This window comes from Camelus bactrianus, chromosome 19, assembly GCF_048773025.1.
Source record: "Camelus bactrianus isolate YW-2024 breed Bactrian camel chromosome 19, ASM4877302v1, whole genome shotgun sequence".
Classification (NCBI taxonomy): Eukaryota; Metazoa; Chordata; class Mammalia; order Artiodactyla; family Camelidae; genus Camelus; species Camelus bactrianus.
The window spans coordinates 10,356,105-10,378,254 of record NC_133557.1 but is presented as its reverse complement, the minus strand read 5'-3'; the positions used below and the strand labels follow the sequence as shown (position 1 = coordinate 10,378,254).

Here is a 22,150-nt window from a genome sequence, read left to right as displayed (position 1 = left end):
GTTGGCAGAGCAGGAGGCGGGGAGCGACTTCCGGGCGGCGGAGGGGGTGGGGTGCGGAGTAGGGAGGACCCTGTGCGGGCGGCTCCCGCCTCCTTCTCTTCCTCCTTCTCCTCTTCTTCCTCCTCCCCTCTACTTCAATTATTCATTCCCCTCGGCGCCGCCCCCGCCCTTCCCCCACCCCGCCAGGGCTGTGGCCGGATGGGGGCAGCCCCCTTGGGAGTGGAGAGGGGGAGGGGAGAGCATTCCAGGTCACCCTCTCCTTCCTTTCTCGGAGGATTGGGGCCCCAGTCTCATGCCTTCTGCCTCTCAGCACCCCCCACCTCCCTCTCCACTTCCTTCTTTCCTCTTTTCTTCGCCGCCCCCTCTCCATCCTCTCCTCTGTTTACCTTCGATGGTCTGGGTCTGAGGAGGGTAGGAGACCAGGCACTTGGAAGTAAGGGGCAGGCACCCCAGTAACCCACTGGCAATCACTGGATGCTCACACGCCACTTCCTAGTTGCCAAAGTGTTCACATATTGTTCCATCCCTTTCTTTGATCTTGAGAGGTCTCTTTTCTTATTGTCTTCTTATTGCTTTTAAGCTGAGTAAACGGCTGCTCTGAGAGTAGCTGTCTCCTCCCACTCTCCCCTTTCCCTCCCTCAGAGACTGCCTTCATCTGGCCACAGCTCTAGTAGAATAGAGGCAAGGAAGGGGGTAACATCAGAGGGAGAGAGATGGGAGGAAACACCAGGTGGAGGAAAGAGCAAGTGCAAAGGGTTGGAGGCCTAAGACTGGAGGGCATGTTTTCAAGGAAGTCTGGATCACAGATCCAGGGAAGTGGAAATCTAGGAAAGATGGGGCTGGAGAGTTCCGAGGAATGAGATCGTAAAGGACCAAAAGATGTGCTTTATCTAGGAAGCACTGGGGAACCATTGCAGAATTTGAGCAGGGGAGTAATCAGGATTTGGAAAGAAGACCCTACAGCCAGAGGAGAGATGTGCTTGCAGGGAAGCAGCCTAAGGGTGGACAGACCAGAGAGAGAAAGCAGTAATCCAGAAGAAGGGTAGGGTCCCTCATGCATCCCAGATATCCCCTGTTCACCACCCCACCTTACCCATTCCTCCTTTGCTCAGATTGGATGTATTAGGGCATTTATTATACAAACGCTCATGTAGCAGTTTCTCTTTGCTCAGGACCTTTCTAAGCACGGTACATTTACTAACTCATTTTTTCCTCCGAATTTGTGAGATAGTTTACATTTTCCTCCCATTTTACAGATGAAGAAGCTGAATCATAGAGAAGTTAATTTGTTTAGAATTACACAGTTGTAAATGGTACAGTCAAATTCAAATCCATCATCTGGCTCCAGAATAATCTTTTCTACCTTCCAAGGGGAGGATGAGAGAGGGGAGAAGGGGAGAAAAGAAGAGGGAAGGAGGAGAGGATTGAGGATCACTCTATCTCAGAGTAGCAACAGAGGGAGACTGTGGCCTGGGGTCAGGAAGGAGGAGCCATTTGCAGTCCTGCAGCCCAGCATCTCTTTCGTGTCCAGGGACTATTTTGGTCCCAGCAATGCTCAGGAGGTTGGAGTGCCAGCTGTGATTTAAGGCTGAAAATGGAGGAGGAAGAGTTAAATAATTTTAAGGGAATTTTCCAGGCTGGATTCAAAGCTGACAGTCTTTATTCACTGGCATGTGTAGACTGGTGGGAGTTTTTGTGGGCTGGGTTGGAAGGGAGTCCAAATCCCAAAGTAATTTAGGCAGGAGCAGTCTCTTCCTTTCCTTTCTCCCCTACAACCCTAGGCAGGGAGACTCATGGAGTGCACAGAGCCCTGGACAGAGGGAAGATCTGACCCCAGATCCTCTTATGGCCCTGGGCCAGTTCTGCATGTGTCTGGATGGGGCCAGAGTTAGAGTCTCTCCTCTGGGCCCCACCCAGTGGAAGTAGCCCTTCTACCTTCCATGCCTCATCACATCCCAGGATCAGTCTATTCAAACAGGCAGTAGAAGACACCCTTTTATGTCTCAGACTTTAGAGCCAGGAAACCTGGCTTCAAAACCTACTCGTTCCTTCCTAGCTCCATGACCTTGGGCAAGTCACTCAATTTCTCTTAACTTCAGAAAAGAAAGTAAAATGATGGGGGTTGGGTGGTAACCAGTGCCTTTCTCCTAGGGTTGTGATAAAGATAATTAATGCTGATTATTAGCTGGGGTGATGCCTCCTTCAGGAAGCCATCCCAGATCTCCCATCTGTGCCTTGCTCCTTATACCTCAGAGAAGTCTCCCTGACTCTCCCATTATGAGTTTCCATGACACTTTAGTCTTTTCCTTCTTAGCATCAGTACACTGGCAATTTATCTTTTTATGTTTGCCTGTTTGGAATTGCCTGGGAGCTCCATAAGAGTTGGGACAGTTCATCTATTTTCTTCCCTAAGAAATTGTCCAGTGCCCAGTTCTATGCCTGGCGCTCAATAGGCATTCTATACAAATCATTGAATGAATGAATGAATGAATGAATGAGCAAGTGATCAGTCCTGTGAAATAGATTCTGCTATTCTCCCCATTTTGTAAACAAAGTAACTAATTCAGACAAGGGCAGTGACTTCTGTATATATCCAGCCCTTCTATGTGTTAGGAGCTGTGCTAAGAAATGTACTAATATTACCATATGTTATCCTGAAACCAGCCATTTTTGGGAGTGAGAAAACTGGGACTCAGGGAGGTGCTGTCACTTACTCAGGACCATTAGTTAGAAAGTAGCAGAGTTCTCATTCAAGAACTCTAGTTCAGGCAACTGGAGGAGTGAGACAGAGTAGGGATCTGATGGGGTGCATAAAGTGTGGGTCAGGGGGAGTGACCCACCTGTCAGTGATACTATAGAGAGGACTCTGCCCTCAGTGAGTTTGGACTGGTGTATTCTGAGTGGCCTGATATCAGAGATCAGGAATTCAGACTAACACCAGTAAGGAAGTACAGGGGATGGTGTTCCACTGAGGCTGGGGACAGAACAGCTTGGGCAAAGTCTCTGCAATGGGACTGAGCCAGGCTCATTCAAGGGCTAAGAGGATTCTGGGTCTGGCTGGTGTGGAAGCTGAAGGTGGACTACAGCTGGTCAGAAGTGGGTAGGTCCTTTGAGACCTCATCCAGTTCCCTGAGCACTTCTCTCATTTTATAGACAGGGACACTGAAGCCCAGAGAGAAGTATATATAGCAAGCAGAAAATCTGGGAGCTCTTAGTCCACAAGGGCATGGTCTCTGGGCATTGTCGGGAATCACTCTTAGGAACAGCCTTCATCACATTTCCTCAATTAGCCAAGAGCTCAGTCCATACCTACTGCACCCTCTGCTTGGACCAGTTTCTAATAATATTCCTTTGGTTCCAGTGCAAACTCTGCACAAGATAATTGACACAGCATTGTTTATATCAAGAAAAATTGGAAACAACCCGTATGCCCTTTAGTAGGGGACTGGCTAAATAAATCATGGACTTCCTGACAATGGAATGGCATGTAGCAGTAAAGGAGGTGACGAAGCACTCTATCTCTTTACACAGAGAGATGTCCTTAGGGAAAAGCAAGGGACTGAACAGGGGAAGGCTGGGTGAAAAGTAGGACTAAGAACCACTATTTGTATTTGTTTGTATATGCATAAAGAAACTTTGGATGTCTACAAAGGGAAATGAGGTTACTGGGGGGCACTGAGCAGAAGGAAAAGGCAAATGGGAGGGAAACTTTATTATATGCCTGTTTATAATTTTTTTGAATCATGTGAATGGATTTACCTATTAATAAAATGAAATAATAATGGGGCCAGCTGCTACTCAGCTACTGCTGAGTGTTGTCATATGGGAATAGGATGTCAGTACGGTCAGGTTTTCCAATTATTCCAGAGAAGCCAGGAATCCGGATCTTTATTGTAAAATCTCTTGATTCCTAAACATTGGCTCCATTTTTTCTCAGACACTTTTCAGGCCCAGTAAATAGGTCAGTGGGTCAGATGCTGCCTGAGAGCCACTCCTTTTCAGTCTCAGCTCTAATGGCTTACTGCTCCCTGGGCTGGAGTTCTCAGCACCCAGGATCTCCGCCCCCATGTGGGCAGCTGTGGACAGAAAATCGTCTTGTCCTGCCCGTCTCCTGGTACCCTCCAACCCCTGCCCCTTGGGGCTGTGACATTTGGGGCTTTTAACTCAAGATCTGGAAGGCAGAGAGGGGTTATGAACGCACAGATAAATCCCTCCCCTGGGGCCTTGCAGGCATCGAGGCCCAGCTGCCTCCTGCTGCCCACCCATCTGTCCCTGAGAGGTGGGGACAGGAGTGGGGCTGCCAGGAATGGGGGTGGGCAGGAGTCTCCGCTCTGAGCCTCAGATCACTGGGTTCTGTCCAGGCTCAGAATCTAAGATTGTGAGAAGAGGAAAATAGGGGCTTAACTGCACCTGATTGGTGTGTGCTGAGGTAATTCAACAAAATTACAAAATGCCAGAGTGGGAAGAGCCCTAAGAGACCATTTCATCCAAGCCCCTGGTTGCACAGATGGGGAGACCAATCTCTGCTCCCCATCACCCCGGCCCAGGCCTCAGCCTCGTCACCTCTCTACCGGACAAGTGGATGGCACCAGCCTCTTCACTGGGCTCCCCGCAGCCCTTCTTTCCCCTCCTATTGTTCAATCTCCACCACCATCCAGAGGGGCCTTTTTAAAAGAGAAATCTGATCAGATCCCATGTCTGCTTAGAACCTTCTGACTACTTCCTACTTCCTACCTCAATTTGAGCCCAAGTCTTCAGCCCTGCACACGATCTCTTCTGCTTTCCTCTTCAACCTCACCTCCTTTTGTCTTCCCCTCACTTGTTCTGTTCCAGCCACAATCCCTGCTTTTCCTTTACATGCCAACCTTCTCCCTCCCACACGGCTTCTGTTCCTGCTGCTCCCCCAGGGGCTCACAAGCCTCCATCGCTCTCTTCTCCAAAATGTTGCCCCTTCAGAGGGATTTTCCTGATCATTTCCCATGACACCCTGTCCCTTCCCCTGCCTTATTTTTCACCCACAGCGTTTATCACTGCATGATGTTATAACACATGTTTACTTGTTTCTGGTCTATAGTATAAGATCTGTGAAGGCAGCAATCATGCCTAGAGTCTTCACCATTGTGTCCTCAGCCCTTATCGGAGTTTGGCACATAGATGCTTAGTGATCCTGAAACAGCTGTGACATGAAAGGACAGAGTCTACAATTCAGGTGACAGCCAGTCCTGATTCTGTCATTACTTGCTTAGGTGACCTTGAGTGAGTCACCTCACCTCTCTGGGTCTCAGTTTCCTCCTTTATGAAACAAGGGAGTCACTAAAACACCTCCAATTCAATAATTTTGAGATGTCTTCTCTGTTCCAATGTCACTTTCTCCCCTATGGAATCTGAAAGTCCTTTAAACAAACATAATTGTGCTTATTTATTTATTTAGTAGTTAACACACTCACAGTATTCAAAATTCAAAGGTACAAAAGGAACACATTTGTCTCTCCTATCTTGTCCTCCAAGGTTCTCCTTCCCAGAGGCACCCGATAGTAAAGTTTCTCCTTTCTTTCTTCCTCCCTTCCTCCCTTTCTTTCTCTCTCTCTCTTTCTTTCCTTATTTCTTGCCCCCATACTCTGCTTATCTGTCCTACACCATTTGGAAACAAATCATTGCTTAATTACACACAGTTTTGTACTTTGCCTTTTTTCACATAATAGCATTTTTGGAGATTGGTTTATATCAGTGCGTAGAGAGCACTCCTGTCATTTTTCGTGGCATCACAGCATTCCATTGTATAGATGTTCCATAATCTACTTCACCAATCCCCTAAATGGTGGGCAATTAGGTTGTCTCCAGCCTGTCGCAATAATACTTCAGTGAATGGCTTTGTGGACACACCATTTGGGATATCTGTAGAATACATGGACTTACTGATCGAATGGCATTATGTGTTTATAATTTTGATAGATTCCCTCTATAGGGACTATATCAATTTATCCCACACATACCAGTATTGAATAGAAGTGTGCAGAAAGGGCCTTTTAAAATGCAATAAGCCCTCAAGACTCCTAGTAGATTGGTAAATTGTTCAACCTTGCTAAGCCTGTTTCTTCTTCAGTAAAATGAGTATCCTACTTCACAGTATGATGGTGAGGATCAAATGAGACAGTGCATGGAAAGTTCTCAGCACAGTTCTTGGCACATAGTAGGGCCTCTAGGAAGGTTAACATCCCTCCCCTGCTTGATGTTATTATCTGCCCACAGACTGTGAGCTCTGTGGGAGCAAGGACTTGTTTGCCTTTTTTGCTGCTATAGCAAAGCCCTGGCTAATGGAAGATGCCTAATAATTATTTATTACATGAACGAATCCACTTTCCAGCTTTGCTTTGCCCACCAGGCCCTCCATGACCTAGCTCCTGTCTACCTATTCAGCTTCATCTCCCACCCCTTTCTCCCCTTCTCCTTGGGATCCAGCCACACTGCCTCCTCCAGTTTCCCTCCTGCCACAGTGCCTTTGCATTTGCTGTTTCCCCTGCCTGAAACAATTTCTTTACCCCATCCCCACCCATAACCTCTCCATCTGCTTAGTTTATTTCTACCTGTCCTAGGTCTCAGGTCAAATGGCACTTTCTTAAGATAGCTTCCTCTACTTCTAGGCCCTGATTTAGGCTGGGACACCCCCCTATGTACTATTTTACTGGACTCTGAGCTTTTTATTTGAGCCTTATGACAATTAGGGATGGTAGCCACATGAGTGTCAATCTTATCCTTGTGACCAAAAGCCCATGAGACTCAGGATTAGACCTGTCCTGTTTACCACTGGGTCCCCAGGGCCTGGCACAGTGTAGGCACCCAGTAACCATGGCCTTGAGTGAATGAGTGAGTGCCAGCACCCATTTTACAGAGAGGTTGAGCCACGCATCCCCACCCAAGACAAGGGAAGTCTTGACTCCATGTTCCACTCTTTTTCAGTGGAAAGAGCATGAAAGTTTCTGGCTGGTAAAGAAGGAAAGGGAGAGAGAGAGAGAGGGAGAGAAGGAGAGACTGGACCCTTAATTCCCTCCAAGGCATGATTAGGTTGTGGCCTCACTCAGTCATTCAGCAGACCTCTCCTGAGGCATCCTCTGAGGGCCCTGGGCACCCAAGGGGAAGCTCACAGAGCCCCTAGCCTCACTGGTGCTCCCAGGCCAGTGAGAAAGCCAAAACCAGGGCAAAAATAAGCTTAGTCCAAAACAAGAAAGTGATTGATGCCAGAAGAAGAGGACCAGAATCCTTCTGGAAGGCCTGAGGGAGAGCCACCCTCCTGGAGGATCAGGTTGGGAACGAGGTGGGGTCTTCCAGGAGGAGGACCTTTAAGGGAAGAGTAAGCCTCAATAAGTGAAGAAGGAGAGCAAAGGCTATTCCAGGCAGAGGGTGCAATTTGAGCAAAGGCAGAGAGGTGGGCAAGCCAGGGGTGATTGGGAACTAGGGTTCAAGAGAGTGGGGTGAGATGAGGCAGAGAAGAAGTTGACCTTGCAGACAAGTACCCAGAAGCATGTCCCTGAAGGATCACTGCAGGACTTATACTCCCCAAAGATGGAAAACAACTAAGTGTCCATTCATAAAAGAATGGGTCAGTGACTGTGATACTCACAACCACCACAGTAGCAAGCTTTAGAAAGGTGGATAATACCTAATGTTGGGGAGGATGTGCATCACTGGTAAATGAGGGTAAATGAGCACAGCCATTATGCCGAAGAATGTGGCGGTATTTAGGAAAAAGAAGTGTGTGGATGCCCCCAAGTCAACAACAGCACATTAGGATGTTCAGTGTGGCCGTGTGTGTCAGTGTGGAGAAAAAGGGAACTCAAGCACCTGCAGCCAAGGGAGAGGACACTTGAAATGTGGTGGAAGCAGTTCTGAGTTCCCTGGAACTTCCAGGAGCAAAGAAGTAGAAGTACAGAGAGGACATGAATAGACCCAAGAAACATCTAGATGAGAGAGAGAAAGAGAAAAAAACAGTGGGAAATGAACACGACTTACAGCACAATAATATGTATATGGATTAAAAATACATACCCAGTTTATCAGTATCTACTAAAACTTAGCATACCCAGCAATCCCACTCTTAGGTGTACACACAACAGAAATGAGACATACGTGTATGTAGTCAAAGACGTACACGTGACTGTTCACGTACGCACTCTATGCAACAGCCCCAAGCTGGAAACCACCACATGTCTGCCAACATCAGGATGGTTTAATTGCCCTGTAGTCCTCCAATGGGAAACTCTACAGCATTGAGAGTAAGCAGTCTATAACTACACACAACAACAGAAATAAAGCTCATGAACAAAGTGTGGAGTGAAAGAAGTCAACCACAAAAGAGCACACATTGTGTAATTCTATTTGTATACAATTCAAAAACAAGCAAAACCAACATACGGTGTTAGAAGTCAGTGTGGTGGTCACCTTGCAGTTGTGGTTGCAGGGCTCGGACGGGGTCTCCTGGGAAGGGGGCTGCGGACATTCTTTTGCTCAATCTGAGTACCGGTTACATGAGTGTGTTCAGTTTTTGAATGTTCACAAACTGTATATTTCTGATTTGTGCACTCCTGTGTGTGTTATACCTTAGTAAGAATTTTAAAAATACATCAACATATAACACAACTACTATGCATTTTTCAAGAAATCACAAATATTTAAGGACATGTATCAAACACAGTTGAGATTCGGTGAGGTCAGAATTGAGTAGGGGTGCGGGGAAAAGGAGGAAATAGCAAAGGCAAGAGAGGGTCTTTGAAGACTAACTCATGACCACGTGCTAAGAACTGAGGGGTGGGATTAATTCAATCATCTGCACTTTAGTGCAGGAAAAATCAGTGTAAAATTTAATTTGGAAAACTAGATAAATGAACTCTTGTGCTTATACACTATAGACTACTTTGCAGCCATCAGGGAATAAGAGAGAGATCTAAATATACCCAGCAAATATGTCCAAGAGCAAACAGGCTGCAGAGTGATCATTCGTGTGATCACTCACACAGCACCCTGCATGCCACCTTCCTACCCTGCCATGCACGTGATAGTCCTACATGTGTTCTCTGGGTTCCTAACTATGCCTTTAAAGGAACATCGCACTTCTGAAAAGACACCCAAACTGGGATTCTAGAGGGAACTGAGATAGGAGAGAGTTGTCAAAACAGAACTTTAATCTTCTCTGTAATGTTTTCATTTTCAATAAGAAGAATCTATTCATGGAATTTTGAATGAATGGATTTAGTATTAGAGGTGGTAGTAAAGACCAGCTCAGGGAGGCCTGGAATGTTCTGGGCTTGTATTCTCTTTGAGGTCACTGAAGATTTTTCAGTTCAAGCCTTAGGACCATCTGTTGCCTGATGAGCTCAAGGCATAGGGATTTGGGACACAGGTCGCCACCTGGCGTCCCCATCTGGCTGCGTGACCTTGGGAGGGTCCCATCCCCTTTCCGGGCCTCTATGTCCTCATCTGCCCAATGGGAATCAGATTTCTTCATTACCCGGGGATGTGGGAGGATGAAGTGAGGGCTTGAGGAGAATATAAGGGATTATTCTCTGGGTCAGGGGGAAGAGGGAGGGGAGGCCTCCCCTCCACCTGCCAAGCCCACAAGGCTCAAAGGCAGTGGAGGGAGGAGCTGGGGACCACCCAGGAGAGCAAACAGTCCATCTGTGGGACAGGGGCACATTGTCAGCAGCTGGGAGGACTGGCCCGGACTACTCACAGGCCAGAGCCCGTGGGGCAGCCACACAGGCTGCCTGGAAACTTGGGATATTGAGCCAGCTTCCCACTGCTCCCAACCCCAGTGTAGTCACAGCCCTGTCACTTCTCCAAGCCCCCATCATCACTGTCCCACCACCACCCCCCCCACACACACAGAACTGCACCATATTTGCCCCTTTTAGTCTGTCCTACCCCCACAGCCAGAGGAGTTTCACAAAGCAAACCCAATCACATCCCGTCCTTACTCAAAACCCTCCAGCAGCTTCACACAGATCTGAGAACAAAATCTAACCCCCTTACCTTAATGACAAGTCCTGGCCTGATTTGCCTCTCCGACCTCCCACCTCCCACCTCCAGCATAAGGGTTAAAAGCCGAGCCTCAGAGAGAATCTCTTTTGGTTAGCGTTCTCTTTTCCTCATTCATCCATTCAAAAATGTTTCTTGAGCACCTACTATGGACCAGGATCTGCTCTAGGTACTTGAGGTACATCAGTAACAAATGAGACAAAGATTTCTGTCCCCATGGAACTTCCTTTCTAACAGAGGGAAATTAACAATAAATATAAGTAAGTAAATTATATAGCATGCTGGAAAGTGACAAATGCTATGAAAAAAAGTAGAGCAGAGGACATTGATCAGAGTACTAGGAGGGGCGGGGGTTGCATTTTTAAATAGAATGGTCAGGGTAGGCCTCATTGAGAAGGTGAAATTTAAGTAAAGTCTTTTGGGACCCGAGGGAGTGAGATGTGAAGACAGCAAGGGAAAGTGTGGACAGAGGGAGGAGCCAGTGCAAAGGCCCTGAGGTGGGACTGCGCCTGGCTGGTTTGAGGAGCAGCAAGGAGGTGGGGAGAGAGGTGGGAGATTCTCAGAGAGGTAGGGCAGGTCATGTAGGGTCTTAGTGAGGAGTTTGGCTTTTACTGAGTGAGATGGGAGCATTGGAGGGTTCTGACCATAAAGGAGTGGGGGAAGCAGGACAGAGAAGAAGAGGAAGCCAAGCAGGTCTTGTGGATGTCACATGCATGGCTGCTTCAGCCTGATCCCACTGGGGAGCTCTGGAGCATAAGTTATACCTCAGAGTTATCCCGCCACATCCCTGCCAGCATCCCAGGCAAGGAAGGTGGGTTTTCATATGTCTCAAATGATAAGCTACAGCCCAGAAGGGAGGGTAAGTTCCCCCAGGAGGCTCCAGCAGCCTGAGAGCAGTGCTCCTTAAAGACAGAAGTGGCTGGCTGCTGGTTACTGAACGCTTACCCAAGGGGGATGCACAGCAGCTGTAAAAGGGGGTGCAAGGCAAAGGGGTGTAGCATCGATCTTGTGGTCTCCAGTCCCCAAACACCAAAGCCCCAGCAGACTCATCCCTTTTGGCCTCGGGGTGGCTGAAGATGGGGGCATACCCCAGTGTGGCCAGGTAGCTTTTCTGGTTAGGAAAAACTTAGGGATCACCCCCACCTGGGCTGCGAAGGGATTCAGGCTCTGCAATGTCCTGACCACGTGGCAGTCCAGCCTTATGCACCTTCTGGGATGGGGAGCTAGTTATCCTGGAGTTCACTCTGTTAACCTTTGGATATTTTGGGTTTTAGAAAGTTCTACTTCCTGTTGAGTCCACTCCTTCATTCCATAAACATTGACTGAGCACCTACTGTATGCCAGGCACCACCATAGGTTCTGGAGACACAGCAGGCAACAAGACAGACAAGGTCCCTGCCCTGAGAAGCTCTCGATTTGAGAGGGAGATGATAAGAGAAAAAAGATGGTGTGCTAACTGCAGAGATGGGGGTAGCCCAGGAAGCTGTTGGGGTCCAGAGAGGACTCTGGACCTTTGGAAGGAAGAGACACCAAGCTGATAAGTGGGGGATATGTGTAGTTACATAGGCACAAAGGTGTGCAAGGAAATGAATCCCGGTTGATGGAGGAGTGTGTGCAAAGGCCCTGAGAGTCTCACCAGTGCTCACCGTCTCCACTGCTACCCTCTGTCCAGCAAACAGCCTCTCCTACCTGGACAATTATAGCAGCATCCTCGTGGGTCTCCCAAAGGAGCAAAGAAGCTGGGGTAGGCAGCCACTAGCTCCTCCCTCTTCTTGGTTGAGGATCACTCCTGTGGGCCTTAACTCACCCACATTCCCCACTGCACCTGCGTCCATGAGCAGAGAGAAGCAGGAAGCCACAGGCGAGTATCATAGTCTCTGTAGGCCACCTGCATGAACAGCCTTGCCGATGTGGGCGGGCCACCTATGTCCCCTCCTATAGCCCCACATGCTCAATGCCTCCTTCCCCTTTCTGACCTCATTTCCTACTTTCTCCCCCTTGCTTTTTCTGTTCCACCTACCCTGGCCTTGCTGGCCTTCCAACTTGCCACATGAAGGCTCATCACAGAGCCTTCTCATTTGCTGTTCCCTCTACCTGGAATGCTCTTGCCCCAGATATCCACGTAGCTCACCCGCTTACCTCCTCCATGTCTCAGCACAAATGCCCCCTATTCAGGGAAGCCCTCCCTCACCACCTTATCTCAAATAGCCCCTCGCTCATTCCCTCTCCACCTTGTTCTCCACAGCACTTATCACCCGCCACCAGACATAGGATGTATTTTGTGTGTTCATGTGTTTATTGTCTCTCTCCCACCAGACAGAAAGCATTCTGAGGGCAAGGACCAGGTCTTGCTCATGGTAGAATCTCTATAACAGAGCCAGGGTGGTCAATAAATATTTATGAAATAGATGGTTCTGAAACAGGAGTCCTTCCAGGTCTGACTGTGTCAAAGTCTTAGATATAACTCCCCTCCCCATCATGGCTGGTGGCCAGGGATACCCTCTAAGGGAAAGTCACAGTCAAGAAGCTGCCAATTTGGGAGACTTCCTCAACCCTTCCCCATCCAAGCCCATCTGGCAGGGGTCAAGGGTCAGCCTGGTCCAGCCCTCTTTGGGCCCCAAGGTGGAGGAGACCCAGTCCTGGGGTCCAGGTCCCAGGGATGCCTGGTGAGCCCTGTTTCTCCTCTGGGAAATGTTCCTCCTTACTTCACAGGGCCTGTGTCTGCATTTCTGAACCAGAAGGTGTTTACACAAAATATCCTGGGTTTGGCGACAAATTCACCCTCAATGAGGAATCCTTAATGAATCTCCTTTCCCCATGCCAGGTGGCTGCAGGGAAAATTAGCTCTGCTGCTGGCAGTTGAAGGAAGCCAAAGGCCAGACAAAGACAGGGTGCTCCTGGGACTTCTGGAGCTAAAATTTGGGAGAGGGTATTTTTTCAGGGTCCAGAGACAGCTGTGGTCTGGAAGCCAGAGCACTCCTTGACCCATGTTTGCTCCTGAATTGCTGGGTGACAAGGCATTGCCCTTCTCCCGGCCTCAGTGTGCAGCTGTGAAATGAACAGTAATAACACATCTATGCAAAGCTTGTTGTGAAATTCAAGCAAGGCAAGGGATGTGAAAGGGCTTGGTTACAGTGGCCAAAAGGAGAGAAATAAAAGCTGTACTCAGGGAGACAGGAGGTCAGAGCGCTAGTACTGGGTCTGCTGCTGACTTTTTCAAGTCCTCGCCACTCTCTGAACCTTGGTTTTTCCAGCTGTACCACGAGGGGTTTGGGCACGCAGATCTCCAGGGAACCCTCTAGGTCTGAAGGGCAGCCACTGTCCAGATGGAGGTCCTCCCAGGTCCTCTAGCCCACACCGTTTCACTTCCCAGCACGTACAGAACTTCTTTTCTTCATTGCTCACTGCCCATGATTTCCAGGCCCTTTCTTGGGTCTAGGTCAGCTATTCTGGACATTGGGCCCAACACAGGGGCTCAAAAGTGGGGGTCAAACTGATTTTTAAAAGATTCCTGCCTCCTTCCAATCCTGAGAGACAATGGGGGAATCTTCATTCACTCTGATTTTATTAATCAGAAACTGAAGGTGTCAGAGGTCACTGTAAATCACACATAGGCTTCTTGGGTGTTGCAGGGGAAGTATGATTTGATTTCTCCAAAGCCCTATCACCGCCTGCGGTAGTATATAATTCTTTGTTTTCTCATTAATTGTTGGTGTTTTCCACTAGGATGAAATTGCTTGAAGGTAGGGACTTTTGTTCACTGTTGCATCCTCAGCATCTAAAACTGCTTGGCACAAAGTGGGTGCTCAAGAACTACATTAAGGGAGGGAAGAGGTTAAGAGGCAGCACAGCCGACTGTGCTATCTGGGCCTGCAGAGGGCGCTCCAGCTCCGCCCCAAGGCTAGACCCGCCTCCGAGGCTAGGCTCCACCTGTCGCGTCCGGCTTACGTGCGTGAATTGGACCCTGCGCGCCACCGTTCTTCTTTTAATTGCGCATGCGCGCCGGAAGCCCTGTCAGAGCGACGCGGGCGCAGGCAGAGCTGCGGCGAGACAGGAGCGGAGCCTGATACGGGTCGCGGCCCCACGGAGTCGGAGCTGGTGGGCAACATGCTGTCGCCCGAGGCGGAGCGGGTGCTGCAGTACCTGGTGGAGGTGGAGGAGCTCGCCGAGGAGGTGCTGGCAGACAAGCGGCAGGTAGGAGACCCGTCCGCGGCGCTGGGGCCCGGGTTTGGCGGTTGGGGCCTGGAGGCGAGAGCCTAGGGAAGCGCGCGAGGTCCGGAATCTGGCTCCAGCACGGGCTCGCGGTGAGTTGACCTAGGCTTGTGGACCAATGGCTGTGACGACAGCCTCGGCGGCTGTGAGATTATGTGGGTCAGGTGCGTGGCGCAGCGCCACGCCTCGCTCCTTTATTCCGCACGTATTGAGTGAGCGCTTCTCTGTGCCATGCGTTCCCTCTGTCGCCGCCCTTTCTCTGCCCCTTGCTGTGCCCTCCGGATTCCTGCCCGTTACCTCTTGGGGAGTTTGGTTGACTCGAACCCCTTTTTCAAAATGCTCTTCATGGGCCCCCTCACTGACCTAGATTGCACCGCCCGGTTCAAGGACCTGAGTGGAGAAGAGGAGCAGAACAGAGACTTGAGTGGTCTCGTGGTCGCGCAGGAGTGGGAGGAGCGTGCGGCCCTGGCCGTGGAAGGCCTTGTAGACTCGCACAAGGAGTCTGGGCCTGGTTCGAATGGAAATGCCAAGGGCTTGAAGGGAGTTCTTGGGGTGGGGGGAGATATTGTAATGCATTTAAGGTTTTAAAGGATCTCTCTGGCAGCTCTGTAGAGCACAGAATATAAGGGGGCAGGGGCCTGGTGAGGGACCATTGCGATGGTCCAGGAGAGGGATGGATTTGGACCAGGGTGGTGGTGATGGGTCAGAAATATATTTTGGAGATGGACCTAGTAGGCCGTGATTACGGTTATATATAGGGATGAGGGAGTAGGAGGAATCAAGAATAATTCATGATTCCTTATCTCCAGTTGAAGTGATTGGATGGTTGATTGGTGGGGTATTTAGTGAGAAGAGGAAAACTTGAGGAAGAGCCTATTAAACACTGCATCAGAGTGTGCTGGGCAATAAAAATAATAGCAGTTAAAATTTGTTGAGTACTTACTGGGCATCGGGTACTGTGCTAACTCATTTAATTCCTGGGTTAATAACCTATGAGGTAGGTATTGTTCATATCTCGTTTTTCAGAGAGGTGAAATTACACAGCACACAACAGGCAGTAGGATTCAAACCTGGGTATTGGGCTCCAGAGCCAGCACACAGTGTGCTGTATTGCCTCCTCACTTCCTTAGTAGCTTTTGTGTTCTTATTATCATCTCAGTGCCTCACCCCTGCTGTTCCAATCTAATTGTGTTGGGTTTCTCATGATACTAGGTCCCAATCAGCTGGAGAAGCTTGTCCAGGGAGTGGTTTCCAGTCCCCTGGTGATTCTGAAATGCCCTAAAGCTCGAGAACTAGTGTTCCAGTGGATGATAAAGAAAATTACCTCTTTAGTCATTAAACATTTCCCTAGCACCTTCTCTGGGGGGGAGACATCTGCACAAAGCATTATCTTTAAGGACCTGGAAGCTGAGTAGGGGAAGAAATACCTTCATGTATCAGTCCATTTCAGGCAGGATGTTGGAATTGACCTAGGGACAATGCTTTGTTGTCTGTTAGGTTTTAACAGCCCCGGTCTGTTGGTAGTACAGGCTGACAGAGGTAGCTGAGTTCCCTCCTGCCCCTGTGCTTTTCAGATTGTGGACCTGGATACCAAAAGGAATCGGAACCGGGAGGGCCTGAGGGCCCTGCAGAAGGATCTCAGCCTCTCTGGTAAGCCAAGACTTCCTCGCTGCAGCCCAGGAGGCCTGCTCAGTTTTCCTTCTAAGGCCTTCCACTTATTCCTGATGGAGACCAGGCAGGAGACCACAGCCCGTGGAGATGGGGGAGGCAGTGTTGAACGTCTGACATGGATGGTGGCTCACAGTTTCAGCTGCTCATCTCAGTGACAAGTTGTGAGCTGCTGGCTAATCGAAAATGGCACTGGGAAAATATTAGGGGATGTAAAAACAGTGCAGTTCCTGTCCTTGTGTGAATGAGTAAAACAGCATAAATACAGAATTGAAGATTGTGAGAAAGGTGATAGAGGACATGGGGTAAGTGTTGGAGGAGGGGATGGTGTCTCTTTAGATGAGGCCAAATTGTTGTGACAGAGTAAGCTGCAGAGGAGGGGCATGTGATGAGGCTGTAGAGATGGGCAGAGGCCAGGCCATAATGAAGGGCCTTGGGGGCCAAGGGCTTAAAGTGACTGGAACGCCTAGAATCTTTCAGTTGCTTCTCTCACCAGAGTAAAATCCAGAGTCCTGCAAGACCCCCTGTAATCCAGACCCCCTTGAACTCTCAACATCGTCTCTTCCACTCTCCCCCTCACTCATTGAGTCCACCCTCGCTGGTCTGCTTGCTGTTCCTAACACCCCAGCGCATTACTGATCTTTGCTATTATCTTTTTTTGTTTATTCCCTCTTCTCCAGTATAACATAAGCTATGAGGGCAGAAACTTTATCTTGTTCTCCTGCGTTCTCAGCATCTAAAATGATGCCTGGCAGATAGTAGGTGCTTAAAAATATTTGTTGAAGAAATGACTATTTGCCATTTCAGAAGATGTGATGGTTTGCTTCGGAAACATGTTTATCAGGATGCCTCACCCTGAGACGAAGGAAATGATTGAGAAAGGTAAGGCCTCCTGGGGATGGGTCAGGGACATCCACCCCTCTGCCCCCTCCCCTTTGTCTCAACCAAGAAGCAAGAGTCTGGCTTTAGGCAGCTTGATGAGAGGCAGCTGTGTGCATTTCAGTCCTTGCTCTGCTCCTGGGAGTTATCTCCTCATCTTTAAAAAGGGGACACATCTACATAGCACGGTTGTTGTGAAGTTGCGATAAAACAGTATGCGTGTCTAGCGCAGTGCTTGTTTATCCATGAGGAAAAGTTGGACTGCAGATAACAGAAATCCAACAAATGGAGACTTAAGGAAATAAGAGGTCTATTTTTCTCATGTAGAAGTTATCCAGAGATGGGCTTTCCAGGACTGGCACAGCTGCTCAGCAGTGTCACTCTAGCATAGTCTCATGGTGACTGTGCCATCATTGCAGGCCTTGTGTCCGAGTGCTAGGCTGGAGCAAAGGCAGAGGGCTTTCTCATATGCGGCCTTGCCTTCTGTCGTAGAAAATAAAACCATCCTCCTCAGGACTTCTGCTGGTACATCATTGGCCAGAACTGTGGCACATGGCCACCTGTATCTGCCAGGGAGCCTGGCAGAGTGAGCTTTTATTTTTCACATCCCTTGCAACAGTGACTGAGTTGAAAATGGAGGTTCGGGGAGAGTGAGCCTGTAGGGTCTGCCACAGCCTGGGTATGCAACAGCGTGTTACATCTCACAACCACAGTCCTGGAGGCTCTTTGGAGAAGCATCATAAAGGCAAAAAGTCAGGCTGCACGTGAGCCCTTGGCTGGGAGAGGGGCAGGTTACACGTGTTTTTTCTTCCCCACCCCTGAAAATGTGTGGGCCAAGAGGACCAGCAAGTTTGCTTTTGTCCCTGAGAGCAGGGAGTTTCTTTCCCTGTTGAAATCAAAATTCTGGCAAAGGAAACTGGATCAGCTTGGAGGAGAAGCTTCAGGCTCTACCACTGAAAAACATACACTGATATTTGGATATAAAATTAAGAGTTGTCACTGCACTTGAGTGGAGGTTGAAAGCCGCCCGGACTAAGCTTTTAGAGGGCACCACCTGCCTGGGTTCAGGATCGGATCCTCCACTCTCTTGGCCCACAAATGTAGTCACTGACCTCGAGGGGTTCTGGGACATCATCATCTGTGGTTCTCAGAGATGGACGCAAGCTCAACAAGCTTGTGTGAGCATGGTTACTCATTTAAAAAGAGAACCAGAACTACTGCCCAGGCTAGAGGGTCAGCTGATCAGGGCTTCTCCCCATCAGAAAGAGTGAAGTCTGTGGGGAAGACATGCTGACTAGAATGTCACTTGTGAGTGGCTGAAAACGGAGCAGGTGGGGCTGGTTGGGTGGCACTAGGCAGTCACACTTCTCACAGCACATCTGCCTTCAGGTGCAGCCCGTTTAGTAAGATAACCTCTTCACTGCCGTGGATTAGGTTAAGCATGAACATTAGGCTGAACATTGATTGTTCAGGTCAGTTAACACAGTCCTGCCTTTGTAAAAACCCCTTACCTTGATGGATATGGGTTTTTTTAAATGCCTCCGCTGCCTGTTTTCCATCCATCTTCGGGTAGGCTGGGTCTAGGTTCTTGTTTTTGTTTTTACATTTGAATTTTCCATAATTTCACTGTTCGGGGTGACCTCAAATCCTGATGGTGCCTTCACCGTCCACTCTGCACAATGAGGACAGGTTGGTGAGCCGTGGGTCAGGGGACTGGTGTGCTCAGCCCTTTCCTGGCTCACTCAGTGGTTGGGGCAGGTCATGTCCCTTCTCAAGCCTTTAGTTTCTTCCTCAGTCTCTGAAATCCCCCCCTTTTTTTTTCCTGTGTGCTGAGACCCCTTGCCCTTACCTTACCCTATTTGCCCATCTCATTTTCTCAGATCAGGAGCATCTGGATAAAGAAATAGAGAGACTCCGGAAACAACTTAAAGTGAAGGTCAGCCGCCTCTTTGAGGCCCAAGGTATTGGCCCAAGGGCTGTGGGTAGGGCTGGAAACCAGGATGGGTGACAGCGTGGACTTTGAAGGCAGGGGTGGGAAGCCTCTCCAGGTGGGCAGTGGCCTGGACAGCTGGTGAATGGTACCGTAGCTGTGGGTAGTGGACAGGGTTGTTTTGAGCCATTCAGAGCTGGAATGGATAGGAAGTTTGTGAGGTCTTACTCCTTTCACAGGTTCTTTTCCAGACATCAGTAATGGCCTGGAGTATCTCACATTTTGTGCCAGGGCATGGTGTGGGGACCGGGATAGCTCTCTCTGAGGGGGCTCAGGCCTCAGTCAGGTGGTCCAGATTAGAGCTGAATTTCTAGATAAAGCTAGCCACTCCAGATTGGTCACAGTCTGGCAGAAATCTGGAGGTTTCTGGGCAGCAGTCATGACTCTACAGGTTCTTGGTGACTCAGGAGCAGGTATCAATGTGCATTGTTCAGTGCATTGCAGAATTTAAGGCCCATCTCTGTCAGACCAGGGGTTTGCAGCATGAATGCAGCGTAAGCCCCTTTCCCAAGCCTGACTCCAGGGGCCAGTAGATTGGACAGCTCCAGGCCTGACTCGCTGATGAATTGTGTTCTCCCCATAGGCAAACCGGAGCTGAAGGGTTTTAACCTGAACCCCCTCAACCAGGATGAGCTTAAAGCTCTCAAGCTCATCTTGAAAGGGTAAAACTCAAGAACCAAGATGGGGCACCTAAGACCAACATCCCTCCTGGGATCATGGAGGACCCAGGACTTTCCAGCCTTGAAACCTACAAGGACAGGATCTTCCCTGCAAGGGGACAGGTGGGAGGAATCTGGCCACAGCCCCTGTTTGAAGCTTCTTTGTAGTGCGTGGCTACTCTGATGGCAGGAGGGACCCCTCAGCCTGCCAGTTATCTCCTGGGCCTGACCACTGGGACTGGATGGACACAAGACCCATTGATGGGCCCTGGCAGCCCCAGAGGGTAGGAGGGGCAGCGCCTTTAGGGGTGTGAGAATGACTGCAGTAGGCACTTCTCAACAATAGCCTGCTGTTCACATGGGCCCCAGGCCAGGGAGAAGGGAGTGGGGACGAGTGGGAGCTTCATTCCAGCATTCCTCTTAGAAGTGGAGCGACATTTTCAAGTAGTATGTGTAACGGAACTGAAATAAAGCAGGAGGCTCACTGGTTTGTGGTTCACCATAGTCGTGTGGGGCAGAGATGCCAGTCCCCCCCACTGCCTCCATTCTGGCCCATTTTCCTGCTTGTCCCAGGATGGATTGCAGGGTAGGTGCTGCTCATCAACCCGCCGCAACTGCTTTTTAGTCAAAAGGCCTTGCAGACTCCTGCACCAGAGGTGACTGAGGGCTGCCCTCGCCGTGCTGCGCTTGTCCGGCACGTGCCTCCACCACCTCTGAAGCAGGGCCAGGGCCATCGCTGCTCAGAGTTCCCGTCTGCTTTCGGGGTCTGAAGACCCTAACATGACTGGGCTGTGAGGGCAAAGGATGTCTTCCATGTGCCTTGGGGCAACACAGAATAATTGTTACCAAAATGAATGAATAATAGTTTCTAGTCTTTACCTCTTTTGTTTCTTAACTGAGGGCATGCTACTCCCTTTGGGATACCATCTACAAAGGAGTGGTGGTTCCCCTTTGAAACGGAGTCAGGATTAGAGAGGCAGTAACAGATGACGACAAAATGGAGAGCGCACTCCATTTAGTTCCAGGCAAGCGTTCTATTGGGACACAGGGTGGCATGGTCAGATCTTATGTTTTCTTCAAGAGAATTTAGAAATTTTGATTTTTAAGTTGAACCTTCTGTTTTTTAAATATTGCTGACTAATTCAAAAATTTTTTAAAAACTTGGGTGTTGGCCAAACTTTACACAAGCCAAATTTGGTCCAGACCTACAATTTTGCATCCTCTTGAGTTTGTTTTAGTAAAAATGCTTGCTGGGTTTTCCCTATGATGGCCCTAAGAAGTAGGGAGGTGGAATTAAAAACTAAATTCTATCCACAGTAGACTAGCCTAAGGATTGATAGCTCCAGATAGGGGAGTACTATACAGCTGTATGAAGAATAAGGAGGCTCTGAGCACTGATTCAGAACAAGCTCCCAGATACATGTGAGGAAGCAAGGACAGGTGTCTAATAAGCTGATAATTTGTGTGCAATTAGATGATTCCCTCGAAGTAGAAACCGTGGTTGGAGCACAAGAGGGGAAGGGAAGGACATGTTGCTGTTATGTTGCATATTTTAAAATAAAAATGTAAAAAAGTAGGGAGTTGTAGCATTCACTTTGGTAGATACTGTCTGGTATGACTGCCTGGCTTAGAGTGTCTCTGTCTGAACATTACCTCTCCCTGTCTGGTGGGTGGATGCTGGACCTAAAAAAGAGCCAATCAGATTCTTTGTCTTAGAGATGTGGAACCATGTCTGGGGCTGTCTGGGCTTGCCCCAGTCACAGGGATGGAGGGAGGTTCCCACACCCTGGAGGCAGGAGGCCCAGAATGGCCCAGTTTCTGGCCTTCTCAAGTCTGGTGGATTCACATCTTAGATTTGCCAGTATTTTCCTTCCAAAAGCCCAACCCTTCCTTATGCAGTCAGATTCTGCTATTTGCAGCCAATAGAACTCTCCTGAGGCAGGGAGAGTGGTAAGGGAGTTGCCTGTGATCCCCATGATAGGTCCCCCTTTAGCTCTAAGCCACCAGCCCACTCTTGTTGCAACTCCTCCTAAACCAAGAGGAGGCGTAGGAATGTGAAAAATGCAGACATTCTTACTTGCGCCCAACTCCCCAGGCCATCTGTTTGCCAGCCCAGGGCTTTCTGGTTTAAAAAGCTCCGCTCCCAACCCCAAACAGGGAGGCCCAGAGAGGCACCAAGGTCACCCAGCTGACTTATATGAGTGTACCTTTGAAGATACCCTCACTAAGCAGCGCTGCCTTCCTGATCCTTACCTTGTCCACTGGAGAAATGAGGATGCTCTGGCCCACTGGTTTTCAGATGGTCAGGGGAGCTCAATGGGTTCCCCTGACGTGCAAGGTCAGGGTATTGTAAGGAGGGCAGGATGTATTTAGGGCTCAGTCTTTCCTCAGACCCCTGATAAACACAACATAATAACTTCGCAGCTAAAGACAAGTTCCCTAACCCCTGAACCATTGCTCTTGGAGGATCCTTTCAGCACTTACCTCCTGAGAGTCATCAAAGGGTCAAAGCCAAGAGGACTTGGCTGCAGTCAGCAGCATCCCCTGAGCCAAGCCTAGAGCCCAAAGACTCTCCTGTGTTCCTTTATTAGCTGTGATCTCTCTCGGGTAGCAGAACTTGCTGCATTTGCCCTCTTTGGGCCTGATCACCAATCCAGCCAATCCGTCAAGGTTAAAAATCTATCCAGTCCCGGGGATTGGCTGTCTTCTGGTG

At 49.2% G+C, this 22,150-nt stretch overlaps 1 protein-coding gene across 1 annotated transcript; it reads left to right on the top strand.

Annotated features, from left to right (window-relative positions):
* The first annotated feature begins 14,032 nt into the window (after nucleotides 1–14,032).
* On the top strand, nucleotides 14,033–21,013 carry PDRG1 (p53 and DNA damage regulated 1). The gene is made up of 5 exons (XM_010960884.3): nucleotides 14,033–14,223; nucleotides 15,816–15,891; nucleotides 16,717–16,791; nucleotides 18,669–18,749; nucleotides 19,362–21,013. Exons 1-5 carry the CDS (start codon nucleotides 14,137–14,139, stop codon nucleotides 19,442–19,444), a joined length of 402 nt encoding a protein of 133 aa, XP_010959186.1. The 5' UTR covers nucleotides 14,033–14,136; the 3' UTR covers nucleotides 19,445–21,013.
* Nucleotides 21,014–22,150: the final 1,137 nt, after the last annotated feature.

Excerpts from the sequence above, each read along its gene's own strand:
- PDRG1 (XM_010960884.3), top strand. The coding sequence starts at position 14,137 with ATGCTGTCGCCCGAGGCGGAGCGGGTGCTGCAGTACCTGGTGGAGGTG. Across the intron at positions 15,892-16,716 it reads GAAGGATCTCAGCCTCTCTG|AAGATGTGATGGTTTGCTTC; the intron begins GTAAGCCAAGAC and ends TTGCCATTTCAG. Across the intron at positions 16,792-18,668 it reads GAAGGAAATGATTGAGAAAG|ATCAGGAGCATCTGGATAAA; the intron begins GTAAGGCCTCCT and ends TCATTTTCTCAG.